This window comes from Doryrhamphus excisus, chromosome 19 (genome assembly GCF_030265055.1).
Source record: "Doryrhamphus excisus isolate RoL2022-K1 chromosome 19, RoL_Dexc_1.0, whole genome shotgun sequence".
In the NCBI taxonomy this organism is placed as follows: domain Eukaryota; kingdom Metazoa; phylum Chordata; class Actinopteri; order Syngnathiformes; family Syngnathidae; genus Doryrhamphus; species Doryrhamphus excisus.
In genome coordinates this window covers 14,008,101-14,035,700 of record NC_080484.1, presented here as the reverse complement: position 1 = coordinate 14,035,700, position 27,600 = coordinate 14,008,101, and the positions used below count along the sequence as shown (strand labels likewise).

The window sequence follows — 27,600 nt, the reverse complement described above, 5'->3', positions numbered from 1 at the left end:
AAAAGCTACACATCCATTAGAACAGGATTACTGTATAAATAACATTTTGTATTGCTACCAGGCAACACTTATATACTTCACTACTATAGCTTTCTATCAGGTTTCCATCAGTTATTCTACATACATTTATGGATTCATCCATTCATCCACCTTCTATGCTACATAATCCTCACTACGTTCTCTGTTTAATCATCTATCTAAAACAGAAACAGAATAAACATAATAACTTGAACGACTACGGAACCTTTATTGGTAAGGTAAGCATTTTAAAATGTAACACCTTAGGGTTACAGTACCTGCATTGGCCACAAGGAGCGCTGGACTACATCAACAGTGTCGTGTCTTTCCTCTTCCATGCCGCCATCTGGTGGACGATGACAGGACAAGATGGCACCCAGAGAGGAGCGCGCAGCCACTCCGCCCGGCTTCTAGTCCCTTGGACGGCGGCGTGCTGGCGCGAGATGGCTTCGAGTGAAACACCACCGCGACTATTTGATTGACCAAATAAGATATCTGACGAGAGAAGTGTGGCCATTTCCTCCACCTGTCTCCTCCTCCCCCGAAAAACATCTGCATATCCAGCGGGAGGGCGGCCAAAGCCGGGTCGAATATCACACAAGAGCTGGTGGACGTTGACGTAGACACAAGATGAGGTAGGCAAACGTTCTCGCTTTATTGTGGGTATTAGCAGGTATACTAAAGACTAGCATGCTATGTTTACGTCCAATGTATGTGGCCTCAGGCCTGTGGCCAGTCTTTTACCTGCCGCTAAAATAAGGTGAACTTGCTCTGATTGGCCAGCCGGCAGGTCACATGTTTCGGCTACAATAGGTGTGTCCCTTTAAGATGACGTCACTATTACGCTCTATTGCCGCAATGAAACGCGTTCCCAAGTGTAAATATGAAGCTTAATTCTGACAAAATATATAATATGGAACTATTTTAGTCCAGCAGTTTACGTGCTTCGGTGCTAAAGAGCAACCAACTTTCTGGTATGTCGAATTCAGCCAACCGGAAGCAGGTTTGCTGTTTTAGAAGGAAATTTGGGCTCCCAAGTGGATGATCAGACGTTTTTTTTGTTGTTAGCCCTTTTGTTGTTGTCTTAAATTAATTTATTACCAAAGTGTGTGTATAGTGGAAAATGAATTTCTAAAGAAAAAATACATGATATCAATTGTTTATTTAAATTGATGTATTTAAATCCTTAATAAACACTTGACACTTGCGTTTAACATAAAAAGCTCAAAGGGCCGTAAGCTGATTGGTTTGTGACCGACACGTCATAGGAGGGGGCGGTGCATTGTAACCAGTGCATTCACGGACGTGCTCTGTAGGGGGCAACATATGCAAATTGGAGGAGTAATTCGTCATGACGTCAGAGTGGGCATCATGTATAAAATAGTGACTGTGCAGCATGTATCAAATATTCATTTATTTTGGTTGAAGGTTGTACCGGGTGTACAAAGAAAACATTGAGTGACCTTTTACTCAATGACCTTCACAGATGATGCATGCTGATGTTTGTGTCATCATGTGCAGTAATCAGCTTCCTCCCTGCTTTAATTTGACATCTTGGCCCAAGCAGCAGTGACTTTGCATGTGAAGCGGCGCCCTCCTAGCTGTGGCCCACTCTACTCCTAGTGGGATCGATGAGCGGGACCAAGCGTGCGCTCCATGAACGGAGCATCATCAGTGCTGCCTGATGCGTATTGACAGCTGGCCTTGTGACCCGTATGAATGGCAGCGCTGATAGTCATAGTGTGCTGGGTGAATGCAGGACAAGGGCAAAGAGGTGGGCTGCAGGTCATGTGATGCAGGTGTGAATGTCAGCCACAAGTGTGTCTAATGTAAGCGGTGAGTTTATATTGCGTGTTACGTCTATTTTGAACCATCATGTTTAGAATAATAACACTGATGGAGTCCGACACCTATCAGTGTGTGTTTGTGTCAGATTTGCTTATGTATCAAAACACCTGGTATCAGGTGTAAGATCATGTGACCTGTCACACGGTGGATGAGTCATGGTAAACATGAAGCGGTGCTGCTAGCCTCTCTGTGTGTTTGTTGTGAATGCCGTCCCACCATTCCTCACATCTCATCTGCCACTAACGATGATGAGGATCAGGTGATCACCTGCAGGTGGCCCGCGTGTGGGCGAAGGAAGGTCAGAAGAGATTTTACATGCCTGTGTGTGACAGATTTGCCAGAATAGGTAGGAAAGCCATGTCTAGAACCCAAGTGGGGATGAAATTGTTAGCGATGCACCGTGCGATGCACCGTGCGATGCACCGTGCCAGCAGTACTAAACTACAGCACCCAGTGTTTCCAGTCCCAGCTACACAGCAGAGCAATGTCACGCAACCGTCGCCACTCCAAACAATCAATTCAAACTTCACTGCTGGCCCAAGGCAGTGACGCAGAACGGACGGCGGCAGCCTGGCTGTGTACTAGAAAGAATACTGCATTAGCATTAGCAGGGGTGTAAATATGGGAGGGATTTATAGCCATTGCTGCAGAGATTATTTTTTCATACCCCCCCCCCCCCCACCCACCCACACACACACAGAGCACTCACTATATATGACTTATAATCTGCATGCATCTGCAAAAGATGAAGTGCGTCCATATTAAAAGGGCAAGGTTCAGCCTGGGATGCAAGGAGCGGTCCTGGTTTGATCTGAAGCCTGATTTGATGAACCGTGTGGCCCACTAAGGTCACATGCTGCTGGTTTTCTCTTATTTTTACCATAATTATTGGAACCATAATTATGGCCCCATATGAAGTAATTATGACATATTTATTTATTATTATTTTATTTCTTATGACCTGATTAAAATAGCTCCAATAACTGATCATTAAAAAAAACAAGATTACCCGAACTCTGAGGGTGAGCAAATCAAGTGTTCCTTTTTTTCTCCTGCTGTGACATTATAGATGAGCACACAAAAAACCTTATCAGCCACCCTAACCCTAACCCTTGAAAAGTGTAAGTCTCTTTTCCAGAGACATCCCAGGCTGTACAGAGGCTGCTCGGAGCGTGTGCCCGAATACAGTGCACCTTGTTGGGCCACAGCAGGTGGCTCCTCCCCTTCTAGACTCTGGTTCTCCTAGTCATTTCATGATGTTTTATTAGGACTCATCAACAAATTATTATTTGTTCCAGGCCTAGTGGCAAGGTTTACTCAACTGCAGAGAGTACCAGGTGTCTGTTTGGTGTAAAGCACAGTAACTATTTTTGACATAATGATGCTGAATGAAAATGTAATGAAGCAAAGTGTGATTGGATTGGGAATGATGTATAGAGGAGCGGTCCAGACCTCAGTACAGCGTTGCAGTAGTGACATCAGTGGGAAGGCACGATTTCACCTGAGCTTATTGTCTCATGGAAAAAAACTAGACTGGACCACAGCACTCATCTGTTTATGAATTTTCAAAGAACCATTCAAAAGCATGCCAAGGTGTTTTACATATGCTTGGCAGTAAGATGATAACGCGTTCAAATGCTTCATACCATCTAAAAGAGCTGTAGTGCCAAATCTAAGAATTCTGATTGGATTGGAATAGTCTGTCACAAGAAGATGTACTTCCTGTAAAGATGCATGATGGTCTGACTGCCCTGCTTTGCTTTCTCATCGTCACCCTCCACCTGTGTCCCACTCTGTTAATCAACATCCAGTCAGTGTGTGTGTGTGTGAATGTGTGTGTGTATGCCATCAGATGAATTAAACTGTAGCTCCGCCCCCCTCTTCGCTCCATCTTTCTCCCGCACCATGTGCTTTTTACGGATCCCGGCTCAGGCCAATCCAGCAGATGGTGGAAGAGGAGAGGAGGGAGAGAGTGATGGATGAAGGAGGGGGGAGGGCAGGACCAGCGTCTCTTGACACAGCTGGGAGGGGAGACGGGCGGGGAGGGAGGGATGGAGGGAGGGATGGCGAGCGAGTAGGTAATCCAATGAGACGCGGAGAGGAGAGGCAGAGCGAGGGCAACGCCTCAAAGCACCGGGAAGCTCTCTCTATCCATCTCCATCTCTCTCCCCTTTTTTCCCCCTCTCTCGCCTCCGTGAAACGTAAAGCGACCTCTCGTCTGGATGTGGATGCAGCTCTCGTCTTTTGTCACCACAGAATAGCCGCCTAGCGTTTGTTTATTCCTCCATTAAAGAATGAAGTGGTGACCGGCTCCTGGGATTTTTGCTCTTTTCCCTCTCAGTGGCAGCAAGGTGGCGTCATCTTTGTTGAGGGAGTGGGGAAAGAGGTTAGTGGGCCTTTTTTTTTTCCAGCTGGGAAGCAAGAGGTGATTGGTGCACAGGGAAGGGGAGGGGGGCATGCCTTCCTAGCAGGTGGACATTTGAGGTGCGATGTTTGAACTCTGACCTGACAGAGGAAGGACAAAGCAAAAAAAAAAAAAAAAACGGGCTGTTCCTCTTGAAGGTTTTTTGTTTTTTTTTGTGCTGTCATCATGGACATCAACCTCCAGTCGCACCGCTTCTACTTCCCTCAGATCTACTGTGCCGAGCCGGGGGCGCAACCGCAGCTGACGGAGTTCAAAGTCAGGTATGTGATATCAGCGAGGTGTCATCCTGTTTGAAAGGCATCTAGCTAACTGGAGTGTCGGTGCGATGATGCTAAATGTGCAGTGAAGGCTGCTGTGGCCTTTTGAGGGGGGGGGGGGCATGCTTGAGCGCCTGCTGGCTGTGTAGAGCTTCGGTCCCCTAGGTGCAGCATTGATGGCACATGAAGGAGCTTGCCAAGTTTTGGCAGCGGTGGTAGGGGTTGGGGGGTGGGGGACGGGGCGGATGACAGTGACAGTGCCGCAGTCGTATCCCCAACGCCACCCAGGACAAACGCTCTGGTCGCCTCCCCCACCCCGCACGCCTTCTTTGTTCTCCGTGCTGGCGTTGGCGCTTCCTCCTTCCAGCTGGTGTGTGCAAAGTGCTTGCGGGCAGCTTGTTGCATCACCGGGCGGCCCTCGTGTCTGCCCCACGTTGGCATGTTGGCGCCCCAATGATGACATCGGTGACACGTTCAGGAGCAGAAGTGGGGATCTGTCTTTTCAGTGTATGATGTCCTGATATGTTCAAACTCCTCAATGTGCATGGCCCGGTCAGTGGGTAGTGGTGTCAAGGTATACCACAGTGTGAAAAGTCACGCTTTCAAAAGGGTCCAGCGCAGCCACGTTGTGGAAATACTTGTCATGTCCACACTGGGCTTCCATCTGTTACCTTACGTCGGGCATAGATAGCACAAGGTCCTCCTATAGTCCTAAAACCGCCTAGTCGTCTGACTAGTGGACCCACTGGTCCAACAAGCCACCAATGTGGATTACATGATGAACTGGATCAACATCCTGTCGGACAGATAAGTGGGCTTTCAACTGCTGTGGATGCGATTGTGGGTGGACGTATTACTCGTGGAGGATCCCAAACGTGGAACCAGACAGGAATGGAGGAAAAGTGTTGTCAAGTGTTTATTTTCCCTTATATCAGTCACGATAAAACTTTAAGGATTAAATACATGTACAAAAGTATAATAGCATGTCTTCCATAGCATTTTTCACACAATCCATAGGGGGCGCCAAATGTCATTGTTTAATTCATTCCAGACCCGCCTGCATTAAATGAAATTCTGTGATTCTATGTCGACGAATGGAGTATATAACATATAAATCTGTTTATGACTTTCTAAATACGGTTTTTAACATTATTAGAGCTTTGTCGGCATGAAATAACACCCCTATAGTCACCTTTTCACTCCTATCATTCATCGTTTACAGCACATTGCAACTCTTATCCTGCAGCCCGCTATATAGCATTAGCAGTGCCAGCAATAGTGCACTAGCTAGTCAAGAATTTATAACATATCAGCAAAACGTACATACAGTATAGCCATCTAATTGATTTTATTCATAATGTATTGTGTAAAAGAAAGACAGGAAGAACATCAAATGAAAAGCACTAAATTAATACAAAACCACTTCCACACGAGATGGGAGGAGAGATTTTTTTTCATTCTGATGGGGGACATGCCTTGCCGACTTCATGCAGTATATGATAATGTCACGTAAGCTAATGCCTTATTAATGTTTTGTGTTACTCCTGCTGCCAAGTGACCATAATGCTACATGCTAAACTTGGATTAATAATAATAACAGAGCTGAAAATAGAGCATAGCCTCCCACCAAACAGCCATTATTCATTCATGGATCCATTTCTGAAAAACTGCAATATTTATTGCCAGAGATTACCGTCATTGCAGAAACACAACACAACTTTGTTGGCTCTTCAGCTAAACGGTACAAAGGGATGGACGTTAGCATGAAGTGAAAAAAGCCAAACTCTAAATCAGATCAACACCAGTATTGAGGTGTTTGATCATTGATGGAATGTTTTTTGTGTGCAGGTGATGGTTGATTAATCCTATCTTGAGGCTAAGTTGTGTGCGCCTCTGGGCTGCAACCAGCAGAGGCGCTGTTGATTCACTTTGAGCCACCACTTTGTAATGAGTGATGCTGCCACCTGCAGGACAGGAGTGGAAATGGGTTCAGTATTGTGTATTTTTGTTACTTTCTGAGCACGTTTAAGGTCAGTTTTGGTGTAGCTAACTGTTTCCTGTTGGAATGGCGGAATGCATCACATTGTTTGCCCACCACTCCGCTAACAGCTCTGATTAGTGTGCTTTTAAGGGACTCGGTCCTGCTAAGAAGCTTTCGGGTTGGCAGCACTTCTCTCGGTTTACAGGTCCGTGCCACGTCACGACATCACAGCCTAACCGGAAGCAGGAAACGGGGGGGAAAGATGCCTTCGGACTAGCATGGTGCTGTCATGTACTCCTTTTCAGCCAGAATGTGTACTTTTACACGATTAGAGGAAGAAACTCTCCTCTATGACCTTTTAGCATCAACAAATACATTTAAAAATGTCCTCATCATTCCTCGTGTCTACAACAGCACAGCACTACAAAGCTATATCCTATTATTTTACATATTAGAAGGCCTTTTTTCAACAAAGCAACATAATTCCATCATTAATTCAATCACATTTTAGTAGACTACACCTTTTGAAAGTAATTTTCCCAACACTGCTCCTAAGCGACGTTAATGGTTGCAAATCAGTTGCGTGCAGATTTGGTAGAGAAGAGAAACTGTAGTTGATTGTAAGGTGAGCCTTTGAAGTGAAAGGGAGGATGAGGATGAGGATGAGGAGAAGCCGAGGAAGGAGGAGAATAAGCGATGGGGGGATGGTGAGACCAGCGAAGCCCGGCAAAAGGGAGCAAATAAGAGAGAGAAAAATGACCCACAGAGGAAAAAGCACAGGAAATAGCAGCATGGGAACATTTCTTTTGTGAAGGATGCTGGCATATGTTGGCACCAGGTTTGGTTGTATGGTGGTTGAGGTATGGCCACGTCGCCATGACAACCTTAAATCAGTCAAATCTCTCGCTATATCGCGCTTTGAACGTTTCCCAAAAAATAACTAATGAATAAATGACGGTTGAGACGGATATGAGATGGAGTGAAGAAGTTCTCCTCTCATTCTGTGTGGAAGTGGTAAGTCATTGGCTTCTTTGTCCTTCTTCCCCACTCCATTTGAAGTCTAGAATATGTAAACTAGTTAGCGTGTTAGCTTCCTGTGCTAGCAGCGTTTGTTTGTCCCTGCAGTGATCCCATAGCCCGCACAATGTGAAATAAAGAATAATACATGTGTTATTACATGTCTACTGGGCTGTAATTGTCAAAGGGATATTATATTTTTTTATGCTCTAATGATTAAATATTGAATCCTACTTGGTGGAAATTAATTTATTGCATTAGCTGCGATAAAGGAGGGAACACTGTCGTCCGTACTGTTATGCTAGAAGCAACTATGAACTCAGAAACGTGTGAAAAACAAAAATAAACATTGTTGTATGCATGCCAGGCCAGTAGGGGGCGCACTTTTTCTTGTCAGGGTATATGAGGACATTTTGTTAAGTTATTTGATTCCATTTCGATGCCCTAAAGGCGTATCGAGTATACAGTACATAGTAAGTACTGTACAATGTAAGAATATTCTTTAACACTGTATTTTACCATTGTTGTTTTGCATACATTTTGCCTATTATGGTGTCTGTTATTATTAGACTGGTCATCAACAAACCACCAGAACGACAGACTTTGCAGGTTAAAATGTTTCCCAAAGCCTAGCACACATCGCCGTGTGTTCTGACGATGGTAATTGAGAAAATGGCTCTTTGTGTGGAAAAGCCGAGAGATGATGTCATCAGCGTTGCTGACTCTACCTTTTTATTCAGCAGGGAGGATTTATTGCGCTAACCCCTCAGCTACAGAGTTTGCTAATGAGCTACTTTGATAGTAATTATCTAAGGACTTGGTTTCAGTCATGCGTCTGCTGGTGGCTTTGTTAGAAAGTGCTGTAAGATAAGAGAACATCTGTGTTGGCACTTTTAAGAAATGACTGTTAATATTCATGCTCATGTTGGAACGGTGCTGAGTCATAGCTGCTAGCAATGCTGCTAGCCGTGAAGCTATTGTGTTTTTAATGAATACAAAAACTGTCAGCGATAAAGGCTCAAAGATCAAAATGACACAAAGGATGCTAATATTAATAATTTTGAATAAATTAGCATTTAAATAACATCTTTAGGTGCAGATATTACTGCTTATCGCTATTAGCTTGATTGGCTAACAGCATTAGCCGTTAGCTTAGATTGGATTTCCACATCATGCCCATTTGAAACAACCCATTGATAACAGAAATATTTTGCTGGTGATTGAACACGGCTTTATGTCCATAAAACGAGCATTGTCACAGTCTTTTTCACATCCAAAGTGCTTCTGTAATACGCTTTATCAGAAGATGGAGGATTAAGTCTGCAGGGCTTTGTGGTTTTCCAGGATTCCCAAATATGTGCGTTATTCCCGTAGATCAAAGCTAATGTCCACGGCGCACACGTGATGCCAAAGCACTGCTGGGAAATTGGAACACATTCTGAGTCACTAGATGCACAAGTTATGACTCGTGGCTGCACGCAACAAGATGTCCACACTGGTGTCACTAGGTGTCAGGGATCTTACTGCAATGTTACACCACACTTGATTGCTGGAACAACAGGCTTTTATTGCAGCTTAATATAATAATAATCCTTAACACGGGCTACTGCTGTGGTGGTAACCCACGGAACAAGTGGGGTTCTCCCCCCACCCCCCTTGGACCCGACACAAGTCTTATTTTTGTCTCATTTTCTCTTATTATGTCTACTACTATATTTTGGATAATAGGGTAATGTAAGGTGAATATAGGGGTGTTATTTCCTGTCTAGAGGGCTCTAATAATGTTACAAACCATATTTAGAAGGTTGCATGCGGTTTTTCTATGTCCATTGTGTTTTATTTTCTTTGATTATGTCTCCAGTCTTGGATAATAGGCGTGTAAGGTGACTATAGGGGTGTTATTTCCTGTCTAGAGGGCTCTAATAATGTAAGAAACTGTATTTAGAAAGTTGTACTCCAGTTTTCTATGTCCATTGTGTTTTATTTCTTTTGATTATGTCTCCAGTCTTGCACAATAGGAGTATAAGATGACTATAGGGGTGTTATTTCCTGTCTAGAGGGCTCTAATAATGTAAGAAACTGTATTTAGAAAGTTGTACGCCAGTTTTCTATGTCCATTGTGTTTTATTTTCTTTTATTATGTCTCCAGTCTTGCATAATAGGAGTATAAGGTGACTATAGGGGTGTTATTTACTGTCTAGAGGGCTCTAATAATGTAAGAAACTGTATTTAGAAAATTGTACGCCAGTTTTCTATGTCCATTGTGTTTTTTATCTTTGATTATGTCCCCAGTCTTGGATAATAGGAGTGTAAGGTGACTATAGGGGTGTTATTTCCTGCCTAGAGGGCTCTAATAATGTAAGAAACTGTATTCAGAAAGTTGTATGCCAGTTTTCTATGCCTATTATGTCTTATTTTATTTGATCTTGTCTCCAGTCTTGTGTAATAGGGTGTAAGGTGACTATAGGGCTGTTATTGCCTGTCTAGAGGGCTCTAATAATGTAAGAAATTGTATTTAGAAAGTTGTATGCCGGTTTTCTATGTCTATTATGTCTTATTTTCTTTGATCTTGTCTCCAGTCTAGGGTAATAGAGGTGTAAGGTGACTATAGGGGTGTTATTTCCTGTCTGGAGGGCTCTAATAATGTAAAAAACTGTATTTAGAAAGTTGTACGCCGGTTTTCTATGTCTATTATGTCTTATTTTCTATGATTATGTCTCCAGTCTTGGGTAATACGGGTGTAAGGTGACTACAGGGGTGTTACTGATGCATGCAGATGAGATTTGCATGTCAAATCTCCACGATGTGAGCGTGCGTACAGCTGAACTTGTTTGTTGAGGGCCTCATCAGGCATATATTGACTTCCAAGTGTTGGCTGCACTCGTGTTATGTCAGAGGATTTGGATTTGGTCTTTGGCGGGCAACATAAAGAAGCAATCCTCTTCCTTTCGCTTGTTTTCCACCCCCTCTCGTCTACATCAGAGGACATTTTACTGACTTTGAAGTCCCCTTTAAACCTCCCCTGAGTCTGTTTACGTGAGGAAAATCTATCATCTCCCTCGCCATTTTTGCTCCACGTTTAGGAGAAGAGGTACTGAATTCTTCAGGCTTCACGACAGATCTTAAAATGTTACCTGAAGTTCCGACAACTATCCCATCAGTCAGCTATACTAGAAATAGTATACGGGGACGTAGGGTTAGGGCTTGGGCTAGGTGTGTGTAGGTGTGGTACATGCAGCTAAAAGCTAAAGCCTGAAAAACATTTCCTGTCATGACCACATAACGTGCAGACGCCACGCTATACAATAAGGCCTGCATCAAAGTTGCTCGTTAAACTTTCACATCAACCCACTCACTGCTGTGCATCCCTCAGCATCAGCAACCTGCAGGAAGCTCTTTAATGCTTTATGGGACCTCGTGTAGAAGCAGGAAATACAACCCGTGCTTCTGCTGAAGACCAACGAGTAACGTATCTAGAGCATTTTGGGAATAATCCTGAATTATTGGTGGATATTAGTCAGGATGAATGTGGCGTTGCAGAAAGGGAAAACAGAAAGGGAAGGTTTATCCGAGCCTTTGAGTGTTCCTGCATGTGGACTGATCATGTTGTGCAGGAAGAACATATCCATGAAGTCTTGATGATCTTCTCCAAGGCCATACTGAGAGAATATGATGTAACCATTGTTGAATAATCTGCAAGTCATGAACATTTGGGTGTTGCGGTGGTAGCTGGACAGCATATAGGAAGTCCCCGTCACGTCCTCATGAGACGTATGATGATTAGGAGAGGATGAGACAGGATGTGGAGTGTTCTTACAAAGCCCGCCAGCCGTGTCATGATTTTTTTTTTTTTTTTTGCATTTATTTCTCACAGCTCATTCATCTTTTTTCTTCTGAGCCTGCCATATTTTCTAGGCCACAGCCAATATTCCACGCCTGTTGTCATGCCAACAGATTAGCCTGCTCGTGCGTGCTCTCAGCAGTCTAGCACTGTGGCGTGTGTGTGTGTGTGTGTGTGTTGACATTACGTTGAAGTGCATGTACAGATAGTGGCTCAGAGTGTGTGTATGAAATACGCTGCCAGTATGAAGGCACGCGGATGATATCCATGTTTTTTTCCATAATTGAAGCCATCAGCGCTGGATTCGCATATTCCCAGCGCCATAAAACAGGATTATGTGAATTAGCATTAAAACTGTTGTCAGTGCTCCAAGCGTCCAAATGAGCTGTTGGAGATGCTGACTTCCTCTCGAAAATATCTTCTGCCAGATGATTTTTCCACACATTAACAAGATCCGGGTTGTGTCTCCCAGGCGGAAAATGTAAACACAGTGGAACCTCAGTTAGCTTTCGCCCCGGTGAGCATGTTTTTTGGTTAACACTGAAGATTCATGCCCCGATTTGCCTCAATTTGCATGCATTTTCCTGTTAGCATACCATATGGTGCGTGTCTTGTCCTGTTATTAATACTATGTGTTAGTCCAATTGTGTTCTTCATGTATTTTTGGCACAAAACGTCCTTCCTTGTTAGCATCCTATTAGCTAGCTAAACAAAATGGCAACCGGAGCTTTAACCTCCCTGCTGTAAAAAAACAGCATAGACCAGCTAGCAGCATGACCAGCATATGTTGCGTTTTCATGGTAACTGGTCTGTGATGGTTTTTAGACCAGCACAAAAACACATAGTATGCTGGTAGCTGGTCTGTGATGGTTTTTAAACCAGCACAAAAACACATAGTATGCTGGTAGCTGGTCTGTGATGGTTTTTAGACCGGCACAAAAGCACAAAGTATGCTGGTAGCTGGTCTGTGATGATTTTTAGACCAGCACAAAAACACATAGTATGCTGGTAGCTGGTCTGTGATGGTTTTTAGATCGGCACAAAAACACATTGTGTGCTGGTAGCTGGTCTGTGATGGTTTTTAGACCGGCACAAAAACACAGCGTATGCTGGTAGCTGGTCTGTGATGGTTTTTAGACCGGCACAAAAGCACAAAGTATGCTGGTAGCTGGTCTGTGATGATTTTTAGACAGGCACAAAAACACAGAGTATGCTGGTAGCTGGTCTGTGATGGTTTTTAGACCGGCACAAAAACACATTGTATGCTGGTAGCTGGTCTGTGATGGTTTTTAGACCAGCACAAAAACACAGCGTATGCTGCTAGCTGGTCTGTGACGGTTTTTAGACCAGCACGAAAACACAGCGTATGCTGGTAGCTGGTCTGTGATGGTTTTTAGACCCGCACAAAAACACAGCGTATGCTGGTAGCTGGTCTGTGATGGTTTTTAGACGAGCACAAAAACACAGCGTATGCTGGTAGCTGGTCTGTGTTGGTTTTTAGACCAGCGTATGCGGGTCAGACCCTCTTCCTGTTTCGGGACATCTCTATTCAGAAGTCACAGGAGACACAAAGGCTACTGGTCTGTTCTTCTTTGTGTTGAATTCAAAATGTGTGGCAACAGGAGTTCAGAACATCTGTTTGCTCCAGTGTTAATTATCGAAATAGCGGATGAAAGAATGTCCGTGCCTCCTTTGAATGAGGGGAAACCGCCCCTTTTCCGCCAGTGTTGACCAACAGCGCTTGGAGTGTCGTTACCCAACGACGCCAGCTGGATGGCAGCGCAGCCTTCCATTTTCTATTAAAGCCAAGAGGAGCGCTAATGGAGCACGCTTATAAATGTTTAAGCCCTCAGCTGTTGGCTCGTCCGCTTCACGCAGCTTTCATGGCTCCACGCAGGAGAAGGACAGGCGCTTTTGCAACAGGCGCCTCCAAAGACAGACGGGGTTTTGTAAAGGATCTCGCCAAAGAGATAAAGAGTTTACGGAGTCGATTGTGGAGGCAGCGTCTTGGACGTTCCCCCCCCTGAGCAGCTGCCGGGCGCCACAAAGACGCCTTCTGTGGTGTGGCGTCTTCTTAGACGCCGCTGATGCTGCAGAGCGGTCGCGTGGTCACGTGTTGCTGAATCAGCTACTGTAGTGGACGCCAGTACGCTGATGCACCGCGCCGTGGCGGACTCAATGGACTTTGTGCTTCCGTGCCGGAGCGTGTCCACGTGAAACACACGTGCAGCTGGACTCAAGGTCATCATCTCATCTAACATTTAGCTTTCTGATTTCTGATGCTAAGAAGCATTCAGGGACCCAAGGCCAGCTAAGGAGACATTTCATCCTGTGTGTGGAAGAGATGCAAAGGAAGAAACATGAATTCATGCTTGAATTTAAGCTGTGTGGATGTAAATAATTCACGTGCTTGTCCTTCCATGTGACCTTGCAATAAACTCATGATGAAAAATCACCACTTCCTCACACTCACACATCATCACATGATACACTAAATATTGACTTTCTGATTTCCACAACCACACACTTCATTAGCTACCAATGCACCATACACACACACATACACACACGCACACACACACACTCTAAGTAATCATATCACATCCTAAGTTATGGGAGGTGTTTGCATTATGGGAATATAATTGTACAATTACGGGAATATAATTGTACAATTATGGGAATATAATTATAAAGTTATGGGAATATAATTGTACAATTATGGGAATATAATTATAAAGTTATGGGAATATAATTGTACAATTATGGGAATATAAATGTAAAGCAATGGGAATATAATTGTAAAGTTATGGGAATAAAGTTCTAACGTTATGGAAATAAAGTTCTAACGTTATGGGAATAAAGTTCTACCGTTCTGGGGATAAAGTTCTAGCATTCTAGTAATAAAGTTCTAACGTTTTTGGGATAAACTTCTAACATTATGAGAATAAAGTTCTAACGTTATGAGAATAAAGTTCTAACATTCTGAGAATAAAGTTCTAACGTTCTGAGAATGAATTTCTAACGTTCTGGGAATAAAGTTCTACCGTTCTGGGGATAAAGTTCTAGCATTCTAGGAATAAAGTTCTAACGTTATGAGAATAAAGTTCTAACGTTCGAGGAATAAAATTCTAACATTATGGGAATAAAGTTCCAACGTTTTTGGGATAAAGTTCTAACGTTCTGAGAATGAATTTCCAACGTTCTGGGAATAAAATTCTACTGTTCTGGGGATAAAGTTCTAGCATTCTATGAATAAAGTTCTAACGTTCTAGGAATAAAATTCTAACATTATGGGAATAAAGTTTTAACGTTTTGGGGATAAAGTTCTAACGTTCTGAGAATAAAGTTCTAACGTTCTAAGAATAAATTTCTAATGTTCTGGGAATAAAGTTGTAACGTTCTGGGGATAAAGTTGTAACGTTCTAGGGATCAAGTTCTAACATTCTGCGGATAAAGTTCTAACGTTCTGGGAATAAAGTTCTAACATTCTGGGGATAAAGCTCTAACGTTCTGGGAATAAAGTTCTAATGTTCTGGGAATAAAGTTCTAACGTTCTGGGGATAAAGTTCTAACATTATGGGAATAAAGTTCTAATAATCTGGGAATAAAGTGCAATTGTTGAGGGAAAATAATATAGAAATATGAGGGTTTTTGGGGTACATCTTGTCCTAAAAGTGGATCCAAGTAAGGGAGATGGTAGAGTCCGTTTTGCATAACGATGGACCTTTAAAAAAAGTGTTGAAAGAGGGTGGCATTCAGAGAGTGTGTGTGTGTGTGTGTGTATGTGTGTGTGTGTGTGTGTGTGTGTGTGTGTGCATGTGTGTGAGGATATATTCAGAAGCCCCTGATGAATTGATGTCTCCCGGGGAAGTCATTGATATTTCACACAAGGGTGGCGTGCAGCCATCCAATCCAGGCTGCACATGACTCCTTTGTGTTTGTGTGTTTGTGTGTTTATTTATGTGTGCCTGTGTGTCCTCTCCTTGGACCCGCCTTCTTCCCGCCTTCTCCTCTTTTAGCACAAGGCCCTTATTTATTCATGCTGCTGGGACTTTTCGCCGCCATTTTCTGGCAGTTGTCGAGGAGTGGCGTTTAAAGTTTAACCGAGTCGACATGTTAAATCAAGAAAATAAATTATGAACACTGTGCTGCGCCTGCTGGTGTGTGTGTGTGTGTGTGTGTGTGTGTGCATGATGTGGCATACAAACGTAGGGAGATAAGATTACGTTTATTTTCTTACTACCAACATTGGGAGTCCAAATATTAAGAGAAAAATGTTGTAAGTTAATGAGAGAGATGTGTCATTTTATGAGAATAATCCCACAATATGAGGGAAAATGTATAATTAATGTCATCTTAGTTAGAAAAAATGTCATTTTTTTACATTTGTAATATTATGAGAAATAAACAAAATAAGAATAAAGTGCCATAATGAGTAATACGTCATAATTGGCCCAATGGAACAATGTCAGGCTATAAAAACACACAAATGAGAAGAGATTGTTATTCTTTTTACAGTTTTGAACTTTTGTGTGATATTTTGTAGATTTTATCTCCAAATGATGTGACTTAATGTGGCATTGTACATGGTGACTTCCATTGTATTACTTCCAGTGGTGCCCCCTACTGGCTAAAATTTGTCACTGCAATTGCTAAGTTTCCACTTTCCATTTAGCTCATCTTACTTTGAGTTTTATGAGGTGGATTAGTGGGAAGCTAATATTACAAAACAGCTAAAGCTACGCTTTAAAAGCATTCAAAACACCTACTTTCACCAAAGTCCCAATCACGCTAGCTTCTCTGCAGCCGGGTTAGCACCGTTAGCGCTTCCAGTTCACGTTCCCCACAATGACAGACGGTAAACATGGTGGATGTTGTCTTTATCCAGCAACCTTTATACCATCTTTTTTGGCTCTTTACTCCCGCTATGTAGCCTCTCCTCCTCTGTATCTCCACGAGGATCTCCAGTCTCTCTGTGTAGCAAAGGGGTGCTCAAAACTAGCAGCTGCTCCCGAGTGTAAACAACGTAACAAGAGTCAAGCTACAAAGGTAACATCCATAGATACAGAGCTGCCCGTAAGTAGCTTGCGCTTGGGCGGCGCCATCTTGAAACAGGACACCTCCCGCAACAAATCCAGTCCATATCGAAATGAATTTCATTCATCACTGCTAATTAGTCATCATCTGGAATAACATAACAGTATTTGTACACACATCACTTCATCTGGATGCAGCCTGCTAATCCATGCTTACATCAATTGTCTCAGCCAGATGCAGTCTGCTGCCGTGTGTGTGTGTGTGTGTGTGCGCGCGTGTGTTTGTGAGTGTGTTTGTGTGTGTGTGACCTCCAGTGTTGTGTCTGCATGCTTTTCCCCATCTGACTGCGTTTATCTCAACCCACCGTGGCGCCCGTTGTCGCCCCACTTTCCCTTAGACTGCAACTCACGTACACACACACACACACACCCTAGACACCCCCCCCCCATAAAAGAGGTAAATGAAATGGAATTATGTGAAGACTGATGAGGCTGGGAACAAGACACAGACACAGAAACATTGTTTGACTTGCTAATGAGATTAAGGAGCTACGTCCCATCTGTGTCTTTGCCTCCCTGCCAAGCTAAAATTAGACCAAGCGACCCTGGAGGCAGAGCTAAAAAGCTGCGTCAGAAAAAGACGAGGAGGAGAAGGGAGACAGTCAAAGCGTTCAAACACTCCGCAGCCACTTCATTAGGTACACCGAGCGAAGGCACTCCAATGAGCTGATGGACAACTGTGGTTTTGTGGTGTTGTTTTGTGTTGTTGTTGTGTTGGTAGAAGTGAAGTGAATGACACTGAGAGGTGTTTCTCGTATGGGTTGCCAAATGCAGCCGATAATAAATCCAGGATGACGTTCATCCAGGATGAACAAAGTCATACATTTTAGGAAAAACGCAAATATTACCATCAATAGCTTTTAGAAGGAGAAAAAATGAATATGACTATAATCCATTTATCATAGAAAGCTGGATGTTTCTGGGAATAAAGTTTAGAAGAACAAGGTGATAAGAAAGAAGAAGTCGTTTTGTGTAAAAATTCCTATTTTGATGAATGAAGTCATAATAATTTTTTTTTACCATTTTGTAATAAATTCAGAATTCTTCTGGAAATAAATCCATAATACTTGTCATATTTTGTGGATAAACTTATTCTTTAAAAAGCCTAATTAAAATAAACATTATGATGAAGTTGCCATCTATTTTGAATGATGTAGTTAGTAGGAGACAGAAGGTTGTCATGGCATTATGATCTTATTGATGTTTGTTTTGCCTGTCATTAGATTGAAATGAAAGGATCAAAGCTCTACATGGTCCTGGTCCTGGGACTAGTTTAGCATGGCGGGAACACAGTAAGCAGGAGTGGAGAAGCGTTGTACTTCCCAAGGAGCTTGCTGTTCAGGCGCATGGCGGCGTAAGGCTGGTGATGATTCTAAACGTTGTTGCGTCCTCGCAGTGAGCAGAGCATCTGCCAGGCGAGGGCTTCTGTCATGGTCTACGACGACACCAGCAAGAAGTGGGTGCCCATCAAGCCCGGCCAGCAGGGATTCAGCCGCATCAACATCTACCACAACACCGGGAACAACACCTTCAGGGTGGTGGGCGTCAAGCTGCAGGACCAGCAGGTAGAACAACATCCAAGACAAACAAAAAGACAAAAAGAATGTGGTTCAATATGGCTGATATTAGTCAAACAATATGCAAACCTATATAAATATATATAATATATTTTATATATATTTATTTTATATATATTATATATTTTATATAATAAATATGAATACACAGCAGAAGAAGCGTTCTAATCATGAGTGTAGTATTCTACTTTGGCCACAAGGTGTCGCCAGAACATGCGATTTGTTGGCCAGAACAGGCAGGTATTGGAGGTTGACATGCCTATCCGCCTGGAAGTTTTATGTTAGCTTAAATGGCTTAAATGGCTTATTTACTCTTGCTATATTTGCTAATAGCAGTCTAAAGCCATTTAAAGCCGCCATTACCATACTTTGAGGAAACTATAGACGCCACAGGAAATACACTGTCCACGTGTTGGTCTATGTTATCTTATTTACATCTAAGATGTCTTGTGTTTATATCTGCTATATTGGCTAATACTAATGTAAAGGTGACTTTAGGGGTGTTATGTCATGTCTGGAGGGCTCTAATAATGATAACTCCTGCATAGATAGTCATAAACAGGTTTTCTATGCTGGAACTAGAAGTGCTATGAAGGAGATGGGACCAGTCAAAGGTTTAGAAACCGCATCCAAACGTGTGTCTGGTGTGCCGTCTTCTGTCCCAGGTGGTCATCAACTACTCTATCGTCAAGGGCCTTAAATACAACCAGGCCACGCCAACCTTCCACCAATGGCGGGACGCCCGGCAGGTCTACGGCCTCAACTTTGCCAGCAAGGAGGAAGCCACCACCTTCTCCAACGCCATGCTCTTTGCCCTCAACGTGCTCAGCGCTCAGGATGGAGGTGGGTCCTTGTTGCTCTTTTGTCTTCACTTTACTTGTGTCACCACATAAGACGTAATGTTAACCTTTGTATGTCCATTCACATAAAGACGTAATGTTAACCTTTGTATGTCCATTCACATAAAGACATAATGTTAACCTTTCTATGTCCATTCACATAAAGACGTAATGTTAATCTTTGTATGTCCATTCACATAAATATGTAAAGTTAATCTTTGTATGTCCATTCACATAAATATGTAATGTTAATCTTTGTATGTCCATTCACACAAAGAAGTACTGTTAACCCTTGTATATCCATTCACATAAAGATGTAATGTTAACATTTGTATGTCCATTCACATAGAGATGTAATCTTAACGTTTGTATGTCTATTCACATAAAGAGGTAATCTTAACCTTTGTATGTCCATTCACATGAAGAGGTAATGTTAACCCTTGTATGTCCATTCACATAAAGACGTAATGTTACTCTTTGTATGTCCATTCACATTAAGACGTAATGTTAACCCTTGTATGTCCATTCACATAAAGACGTAATGTTACTCTTTGTATGTCCATTCACATAAAGAGGTAATCTTAACCTTTGTATGTCCATTCACATAAGACGTAATGTTAATCTTTGTATGTCCATTCACATAAAGACGTAATGGTAACCTTTGTATGTCCATTCGCATAAAACGTAATGTTAATCTTTGTATGTCCATTCACATGAATACATAATCTTAACCTTTGTATGTCCATTCACATAAAGATGTAATGTTAATCTTTGTATGTCCATTCACATAAAGCGGTAATGTTAACCCTTGTATATCCATTCACATAAAGACCTATGTCCATTCGGATTGGGACATGCAAACATTAGCCTGCCATTGCTAAAGCCCTTGTCCTGAACAAGTGTCTACTCCTTCCAGTGGTGAGGAGGAGTGTGATGATGAAGTGTGTGTGTGTGTGTGTGTGTGTGTGCGTGTGGTGGAGTGTGTGCTCTTTCACCCAAAAGAAAATGTGAAAGTCAGCGCCGTCAAGCTTTTAGTATTTCTCTATCCAAATGAATTGAGCCGTGTGTCCATAATCCTCTTGTGTAGGAGCATCATAAGGCAGGAGGTCTTTGAAACCTGGAAAGTCTGCAGGATTTAATGTCCCCCCTCAAAAAAAGAAAAAAAGGTCTGTGTGGAGATTACAGATTAGAACGATGAACAATTGTCACAACAGCAGATGAAGAAAAATACAAATAATGCTTTTGTTTTTCAATAAGATCCCACTTGAACAGACACACGTAGATATATTCACACACGTATGTCCACTTGCGCACTTGAGCTCTAATTTTGTGGCGCAGCCTAAGGTGGCGCAGGGTGGCGGAGTGTGGCACAGCCCACACAGTGGCAATTTGGTCCAGTGCACCACTGTGCACAGCCAATTTGGTAGACTGGACTGCGCCGAGATGAGCGTGGCGGCGCACCATGGGAGGAGTCCACATATTCAGTTTGGCACAGTGACAATTTGGTGACAAAACAGTGTGCCAAATATGCGGAGAAAGCTCGCCAGCTCCGACCTGGTCTATTCGGGGCGCAGGGGAAGCGCAGCATGTGTAATGGTAAACTGGCTGACAGGCGCACAGCACAGACACGTCACCAAAACCTCACAGGCAGATTTTTCAGCGCCACCAGCGCACCCTGCACTCCAGCGCACCCTGCACCCCCATCCCCCTCGGCGCCCCCTGCACTCCCAAATCCCCCAACGCCACCAGTACCCTCAGCGCCACCAGCACCCTCAGCGCCACCAGCGCCCCCTGCGCCCCCCTGCGCCACCAGCGCCCTCAATGCCTGCATGCAGAATCCCCACTGAGACTGACTGAATGAACAGCACCTCTTTGGAACGTGATCCTTCTCGCTGCACGTCTGCTGCCCCAGGTTAGCATTACAGCGACGTGACAGATGATCCCGTTGGTGGCCCGTGTAGGGGGAGGGGTCAGGTGAGGTCCGGAGGATGCGGACAGCGGGCAGGTGAAGGCGAGCGATGGTCGTGAGCAGGGAAAGGTTGTGTCGGTGTCTGTGTGTCTGCTACGGCCGCTTCCTCTTCTTCAGCATGTCATGTAGGTGGAGCGCCTGGCGCCTGGTGCATGACTTTCCCTCTTTCCTGTCTTTACCACTCAGAGGATGCTAGCATGCTAGGTGTGAGCTAACTCTTCCACTCCTCTAGCGCTGCACACAATCTGGGACAAAGATCCTTGATATTTTGTAAAGCAACACGTGTGGATATGCTAACACGTTGTGCATGTAGCTCATCTCAGCTTTCACGTACACTGTAAGGGAAAAAACTTAATATCGACTTTTACTCTTTTTTTCACCATTTTGCTAATGTTTTTTAATATATTTTCCAAATATTTCGACTGAAATAGTCTTTGTAGATTTATAAATTGTGACACAAAGGCATATTATTATTATTATTCCAATGCAGGCGGCTTCTGGCTGTGCAAATACACAGGACACCACATGGCGGCGCTGTTGTTAAGGCTGGCGCTTTGAGTACATGGATGGACTACAAATGTGCTCCAATGATGTTTCCATCCATCTCACCTGAGATGTTTCCTCCCTGGCAGGTCCAGCTGTGCAGCGCCAAGTCCAGAACGGACCCACCTCAGAAGAGATGGAAGCCCAGAGAGCCAGGTAACCAAAACATGACATGCACTCATAACACGGACACAGACGCTCTCTTTTGGGGGGGGGAGGAGGGGAAAAGCTGCTTCCAAATCCTCTTTGGTGATGTAACCCTTTTCCAAATGAGTCCGACCTTTGACCTTTAGCAGACAGCTCATTGGTTTCATGTTGGATTAAAAAAAAAGAGAGATTGTTGACTTTGACACAAATCTCCTCGCGCACCCAAATAACAATTTCAAGTGGACGTGAGGTCTTTAAAGATGTATTCTTGTTATATCTTTATTCATGCACAATTATATTTATGACATGTTTTAATCCTATTACTGTGTTCATACATAATTATATTTATAAAATATTTTAATCCTATTATTATATTCATACATAATTATATTTATAAAATATGTAAATCATATTATTATATTCATACATAATTATATTTATAAGATGTTTTAATCCTATTATTATATTCATGCATAATTATATTTATAAAATGTTTAAATCCTATTATTAATGCATAATTATATCTATAAAATGTTTTAATCCCATGATTATATTCATACATAATTATATTTATAAAACATTTTAATCCTATTATTATATTCTTACATAATTATATTTATAAAATGTTTTAATCCTATTATTATATCCATACATAATTATATTTATAAAATGTTTTAATCCTATTATTATATTCATACATAATTATATTTATAAAATGTTTTAATCCTATTATTATATTCATACATAATTAGATTTATAAAATGTTTTAATCCTATTATTATATTCATACATAATTATATTTATAAAATGTTTTAATCCTATTATTATATTCATGCATAATTATATTTATAAAATGTTTTAATCCTATTATATTAATACATAATTATATTTACAAAATGTTTAAATCCTATTATTAATGCATAATTATATTTATAAAATGTTTTAATCCCATTATTATATTCATACATAATTATATGCATAAAATGTTTTAATCCTATTATTATATTCATACATAATTATATTTATGAAATGTTTTAATTCTATTATTATATTCATACATAATTATATTTATAAAATGATTTAATCCTATTATTATATTCATGCATAATTATATTTATAAAATATTTTAATCCTATTATTATATTCATACATAATTATATTTATGAAATGTTTTAATCCTATTATTATATTCATACATAATTATATTTATGAAATGTTTTAATCATATTATTATATTCATACATAATTATATTTATAACATTTGTAATCATATTAAACATTACTAAATGATACGCTACTTCGATGTTCACTTCCTTGATCAGGTACAGTGTGTCCCAATACTTTTGCTTTTATAGTGCATGCAGAGCTAGCGTGTCCAAAGGTGGTGGAAAATGACAGGAAAAGCAGCACGTAGTGTAGATGTGCTGACAAGTCATGTCAGCATCGCTGAAGAAACATATTATTATTATTTTTCATAACAGCTTCACTCTTTGCTCTTTTCCCCACTTTTGCTGTTGTTTTTCTTAATTTTCCAAATATTTAAACTTTCTTCAATAATCTTTGTCCATTTTAGTCTTAGTATTCTGACTTTATTCCCGTAACAGGATAACTTTTCCACAACTAAAATGTTTCTTTTCATATGATGATATTTTATATAATGAAAAAATATTTTCATTATATAATATTATATAATATTATATAATATTATATATTCATTTTCTTTCATATTTCAACCCCATGCTACTAAAATGATATCATTTTTTTGTAATATTACAAGTTTATTCTCAGCTTTTTTCTCTTCATATTTTTACATTATTCTTGGAAAATTCTAAATTTTTTTCCACTTCTACTTTGCTCCTGTAACATTCTTCTTGTCATTTTGACTTTTTTTGAATAATATTTTTGTCACATTACAACTTTTTCCACAAGCTCATTGACGGCTTTTATGACTATTCCATTGATTCTACTTGTTTTTTTTTCTCATAATATTACCACATTATTCTCGGAAAACTGCAACTTTTTTCTGTCAAGTTTTGACTTTATTTTTGTCAAATTACAGATGATTTTTCAATTTTTGTTGTTTTTTATGATATTATTTTCATGATGTGCTGCAGGCCAATAGATAAATGCACTTTGGACACCCCTGATTGTGGGAGTCTAAGGGGTTGTGTGTGTGTGTTGGTGCAGACAGATGATGGAGCAGCAGCAGCAGCAGCAGCAGCAGATGCAGGCCCACATGGAGCGAGAGCGCCGCTCCTCCAACTCAGGTAGCGAGGTCCCACTCCTCACGTTATTCCCGTTTGCTGCCAATGAAGCCACCCTGACGCCTTCCCTCCAGGTTCTCCTTTCCAAGGCCATCCTGCCGTGCTCTCTGTGGCGCCCCCTGTTGTGCCGCCCCCCTGCAACGCGGCTCCTCCTCCGCCGCCGCCACCCCCGGGGCCTCCGCCGCCTTCCGCCGGGGCGCCTCCGCCTCCCCTCCCTCCTCCGCTTCCGAGTCACGGGGAGGAGCCCGCGGCCCCGACGGGTCTCGCCGCCATGATTGCGGGCGCCAAGCTGCGCCGCGTTCAAAGAGTGAGTTGTTCAGTGTTGAAACATGAAACATCCCAAAGCAGGCCGTCCTTACCCATGTACTTTCCTCTCACCAGCCGGAAGACGGAACTCCCACCGCCAAAAACGAGGTCAACCGGACGAGCGGAGGCAGTGGAGGACTGATGGAGGAGATGAACGCTCTCTTGGCGCGAAGGTCAGACGATGGAACATTATTACTCTCTGCTGAAGTCCCCAAAAGGCTTCCATTTGGAATCATTTCCATGCAAATGAAGAAATAAAACCTTAAACACATCTTGTGTACTACTCTATATATCAAATTCAATAAAAGTACAATTAGTAATTCTAGCTAAATATTGCATGTTTGTGAGCTAAATGAATCTAATATGTTTTTAATGAATAATACGATCTATGCAAACACATGCTGTATACTGTATATAATTAACTTATAGCAAAACATTAGTATTTGTTAAAAAAATGAAGAAGTAAAATATATACATACACCAATGACAAAAAAGTTGCACGACATTTGATGTCTTTGCATATCTAACATGGCGCCTTTTCTTGCTCCCAGAAGAAAAGCGGCGTCAGAGAAGCCGGAGGACAACCAGAACGTGAGTGTGCACCCCCACTGAACAGTCATGGTATCTTCTGTAATAACCACCGTAAGCGTACGATGCCTTGTCTTCCTTTAGGATGACCCCAATTCTTCATCGCCGAACACCAGGGGGGGTCACAACTCCACAGGTGGGACAGCGGTGTTTCACTTCCTATTTTCTTCCAGCATCATTTCTATCATTAGAGTTATTCCCACATCACCCATCTCTGTGCTTTCTTTATTTGTGCAAATTTGGTCCAGACGGTGCTAAAAAGCCCTGGGACCGAACCAACTCTGTGGACAGGTCCATGGCTGCAAGGTAAGAAGACCACAGTATCACACAGGTGGATCTACTTTATTATTTTTAAGGGGTGCACGACAATCATCAAACGCATCATTATCAGCCCGATATCAGGGAATCATGATATCAGGGAAACCTGATCAGCTAACTGAAACCTTTAAAAACGGCCAAAGGTTTGCCGGAGACCTCCGTGGTGTCACACCGGCTGCTCAGAGCATGTGCCCGAATACAGTGCACCTTGCTGGGCAGCGCCAGGACTCTCCTCCCCCTCTATACTCTGGTTCTCCTGGCCCCTGGAATCTTTCAAGTCTTTCTTTCCTCCTGGTGTATACATCAAAAAAATGAACATATTGGTATCAGTTTGAAAAAAAGGATATCGTGCATCTCTATTATTCTTAGTATTTTTACTATGACAATGCAGGGTACGACCCGTGGGGAGTGCCAACGACACAGACTCGCTAGACATGGATCGAATGAAACAGGTAGGAAGGATTGTGTTTTTTTAAAGGTTTGGGCTAAGAGAATCATTTTAAAAACGATCTGTGTTCCTTTAGGAGATCTTGGAAGAAGTGTTCCGTGAGTTGCACAAAGTCAAGGAAGAAATAATTGTTGGTAAGTTCACTTTTATCTGATTTGAAGTTAAACCAGTGTTGTGTTGCAATGCATGTTGGTGACCGCTGGAGGGCACTATATAACTATAAGTTGCTGATAACAGTAACAGGAAAGCACAAACGCATACAGGATGGAGTACAGCAGGGGTCTCAAACTCAATTTACTTGGGGGACACTGGAGATGGGGTCTGGGCAAGACTGGGCCGCATCAGGTTTTCCAAAAAAAAAAAAACGTATTTAATAATAAATAATAATAAATAAACAAATCAAGAATAAAAATCAATCAATCAGTAATAAATAAATATAATAATAACAATAAAACAGCAAATAATAAAACCTTAAGAAACCACATATAGTTGGTGGGTAGACAAATTATTTATTTCAGATTAAAATGAACAAAGCATTATTAGAGCCCTGTAGACATGACAAAACACGACTATAGTCACATTCATACTATTTTTATTTACAACATATTGCGCAACTGCAGGGTCTTGAGACACATGCTAACTCGCAAACTAGAGAGCTAGCGACCTAAACGGTAGCCTTCAAGTTATTTCCTTTAAACTTAAATAGCCAAAAACTTACCACTTCCACACGGATAGGGAGTATAACTATTAAGTTATTTAACCTTTAACATGAACATTAATCAAACGTAATATTTTTTTCTGGGTACATGATACCATACAGCATCCATATCAAACAAAACATTAAACTTTCATATCAAGGCGGGGGCCTCAAACTAGTCTCCTGCGGTCCACATTTGGCCCGCGGGCCGCGTGTTTGAGTCCCCTGGAGTACAGTGTACTCACACAGATGTGTGGTTGGAGTAAAAAAAGAAATTCACAGGCTTTTAGTCCAAAAAAATGAACTTTTTAAATGTATTTTTTCATTTATTGTCTGAAAATACACTGTTTTCCCCCAAAGAACACATTTCATCCAAGTCAGTAATAATTTGCCATGTTGTCATTACAATAATGACTCTCTTGCCTTTGTGTTCTCTCCCTCTTCCACAGCCATTAGACATGAACTCAGTCGAGTTAGCACGACATAATCTTCCAGAAACACACGCCTATTTAAGCAGGAGTAGGACAAGGAGGAGGAGGAGGAGAAGGAGGAGAAGTCAGGCTCAAACTGTGACATTCACTGTGGTGTTCAGGCGCCGCCATGTTGCTGTGACACTTGTGAGTGACAAGTGTGTGTGACATCGACTTTGTGCTTCTCCACGGAGCCGTGTGTGTGTGTGTGTGTGTGTGTGTGTGTGTGTGTGTGTGTGTGTGGAGGGACGCTGTACGATTCTTACATTTCTGTCTCTTTGTTCCCCACCTTGTTCCCCTGTCTCTGTTTGGCCTAAAGAACATTAGAGAATTCTATATATTTGAATTGTTTTATGCTTTTCAAGAGTTTATTTGACTTTTCTTTTTTTTACATGTTTACGCTCATTCGTATTACCCTTACTATCATATTTGTCATTATTGATGTATTCCTAGAGAAATTGTAGTCAGTAATAATGAGGACAATATGATAGTAAAGATAAAACTATGATTGCACATATTTTAAAATCATTCTGTTTTATATTATTCACGTATGAACTGTACAAGCAAATGTTTCTCATCATCTGACCTGTATTTGTTTTATATTTGTATTGGATATTAATCTTTATGGCCAACACAGCCATGCAGCTCTGACCAACGACAAAACATTGGGAGAACACTGCATCATTTTGAAGAAAATAATCATAATAATTAACACACCGGAGTATTTGTGATCATGTTGTCAATAATCATTTAAAAAACTGTTTATTGGCTGCCAGTATTGTTCATTTTATTATCTTTATGACAAAGTGCTTCCTTGGTGGACAGTGAGACAAAGACAAAACGCACTGACTTTGAAATGAATTCAAATAAAACTGTGAACAATGTCTTGGATAATTAAGCCTCACTGTTTCATTTAATGTGTGTTTTGAATATTTTGTGTCATATATATAT

General features: G+C 41.7%; 1 protein-coding gene across 3 annotated transcripts; it reads left to right on the top strand.

Moving 5' to 3' along the window:
• The first annotated feature begins 366 nt into the window (after nucleotides 1-366).
• On the top strand, nucleotides 367-27,570 carry evlb (Enah/Vasp-like b). Of its 3 annotated transcripts, none has more exons than XM_058057819.1 (13): nucleotides 367-653; nucleotides 17,880-18,048; nucleotides 18,726-18,903; nucleotides 21,501-21,567; nucleotides 23,746-23,825; nucleotides 23,897-24,129; nucleotides 24,204-24,301; nucleotides 24,680-24,719; nucleotides 24,801-24,852; nucleotides 24,965-25,022; nucleotides 25,426-25,486; nucleotides 25,559-25,616; nucleotides 26,629-27,570. In XM_058057819.1, exons 1-13 carry the CDS (start codon nucleotides 649-651, stop codon nucleotides 26,664-26,666), a joined length of 1,137 nt encoding a protein of 378 aa, XP_057913802.1. In that variant the 5' UTR covers nucleotides 367-648; the 3' UTR covers nucleotides 26,667-27,570. The 3 variants fall into 3 exon arrangements, with proteins under 3 accessions (XP_057913802.1, XP_057913801.1, XP_057913800.1); XM_058057818.1 differs by lacking the exon at nucleotides 367-653 and adding an exon at nucleotides 3,949-4,551 and having other exon boundaries at nucleotides 24,683-24,719; nucleotides 26,629-27,567; XM_058057817.1 differs by lacking the exon at nucleotides 367-653 and adding an exon at nucleotides 3,949-4,551 and having other exon boundaries at nucleotides 26,629-27,567.
• Nucleotides 27,571-27,600: the final 30 nt, after the last annotated feature.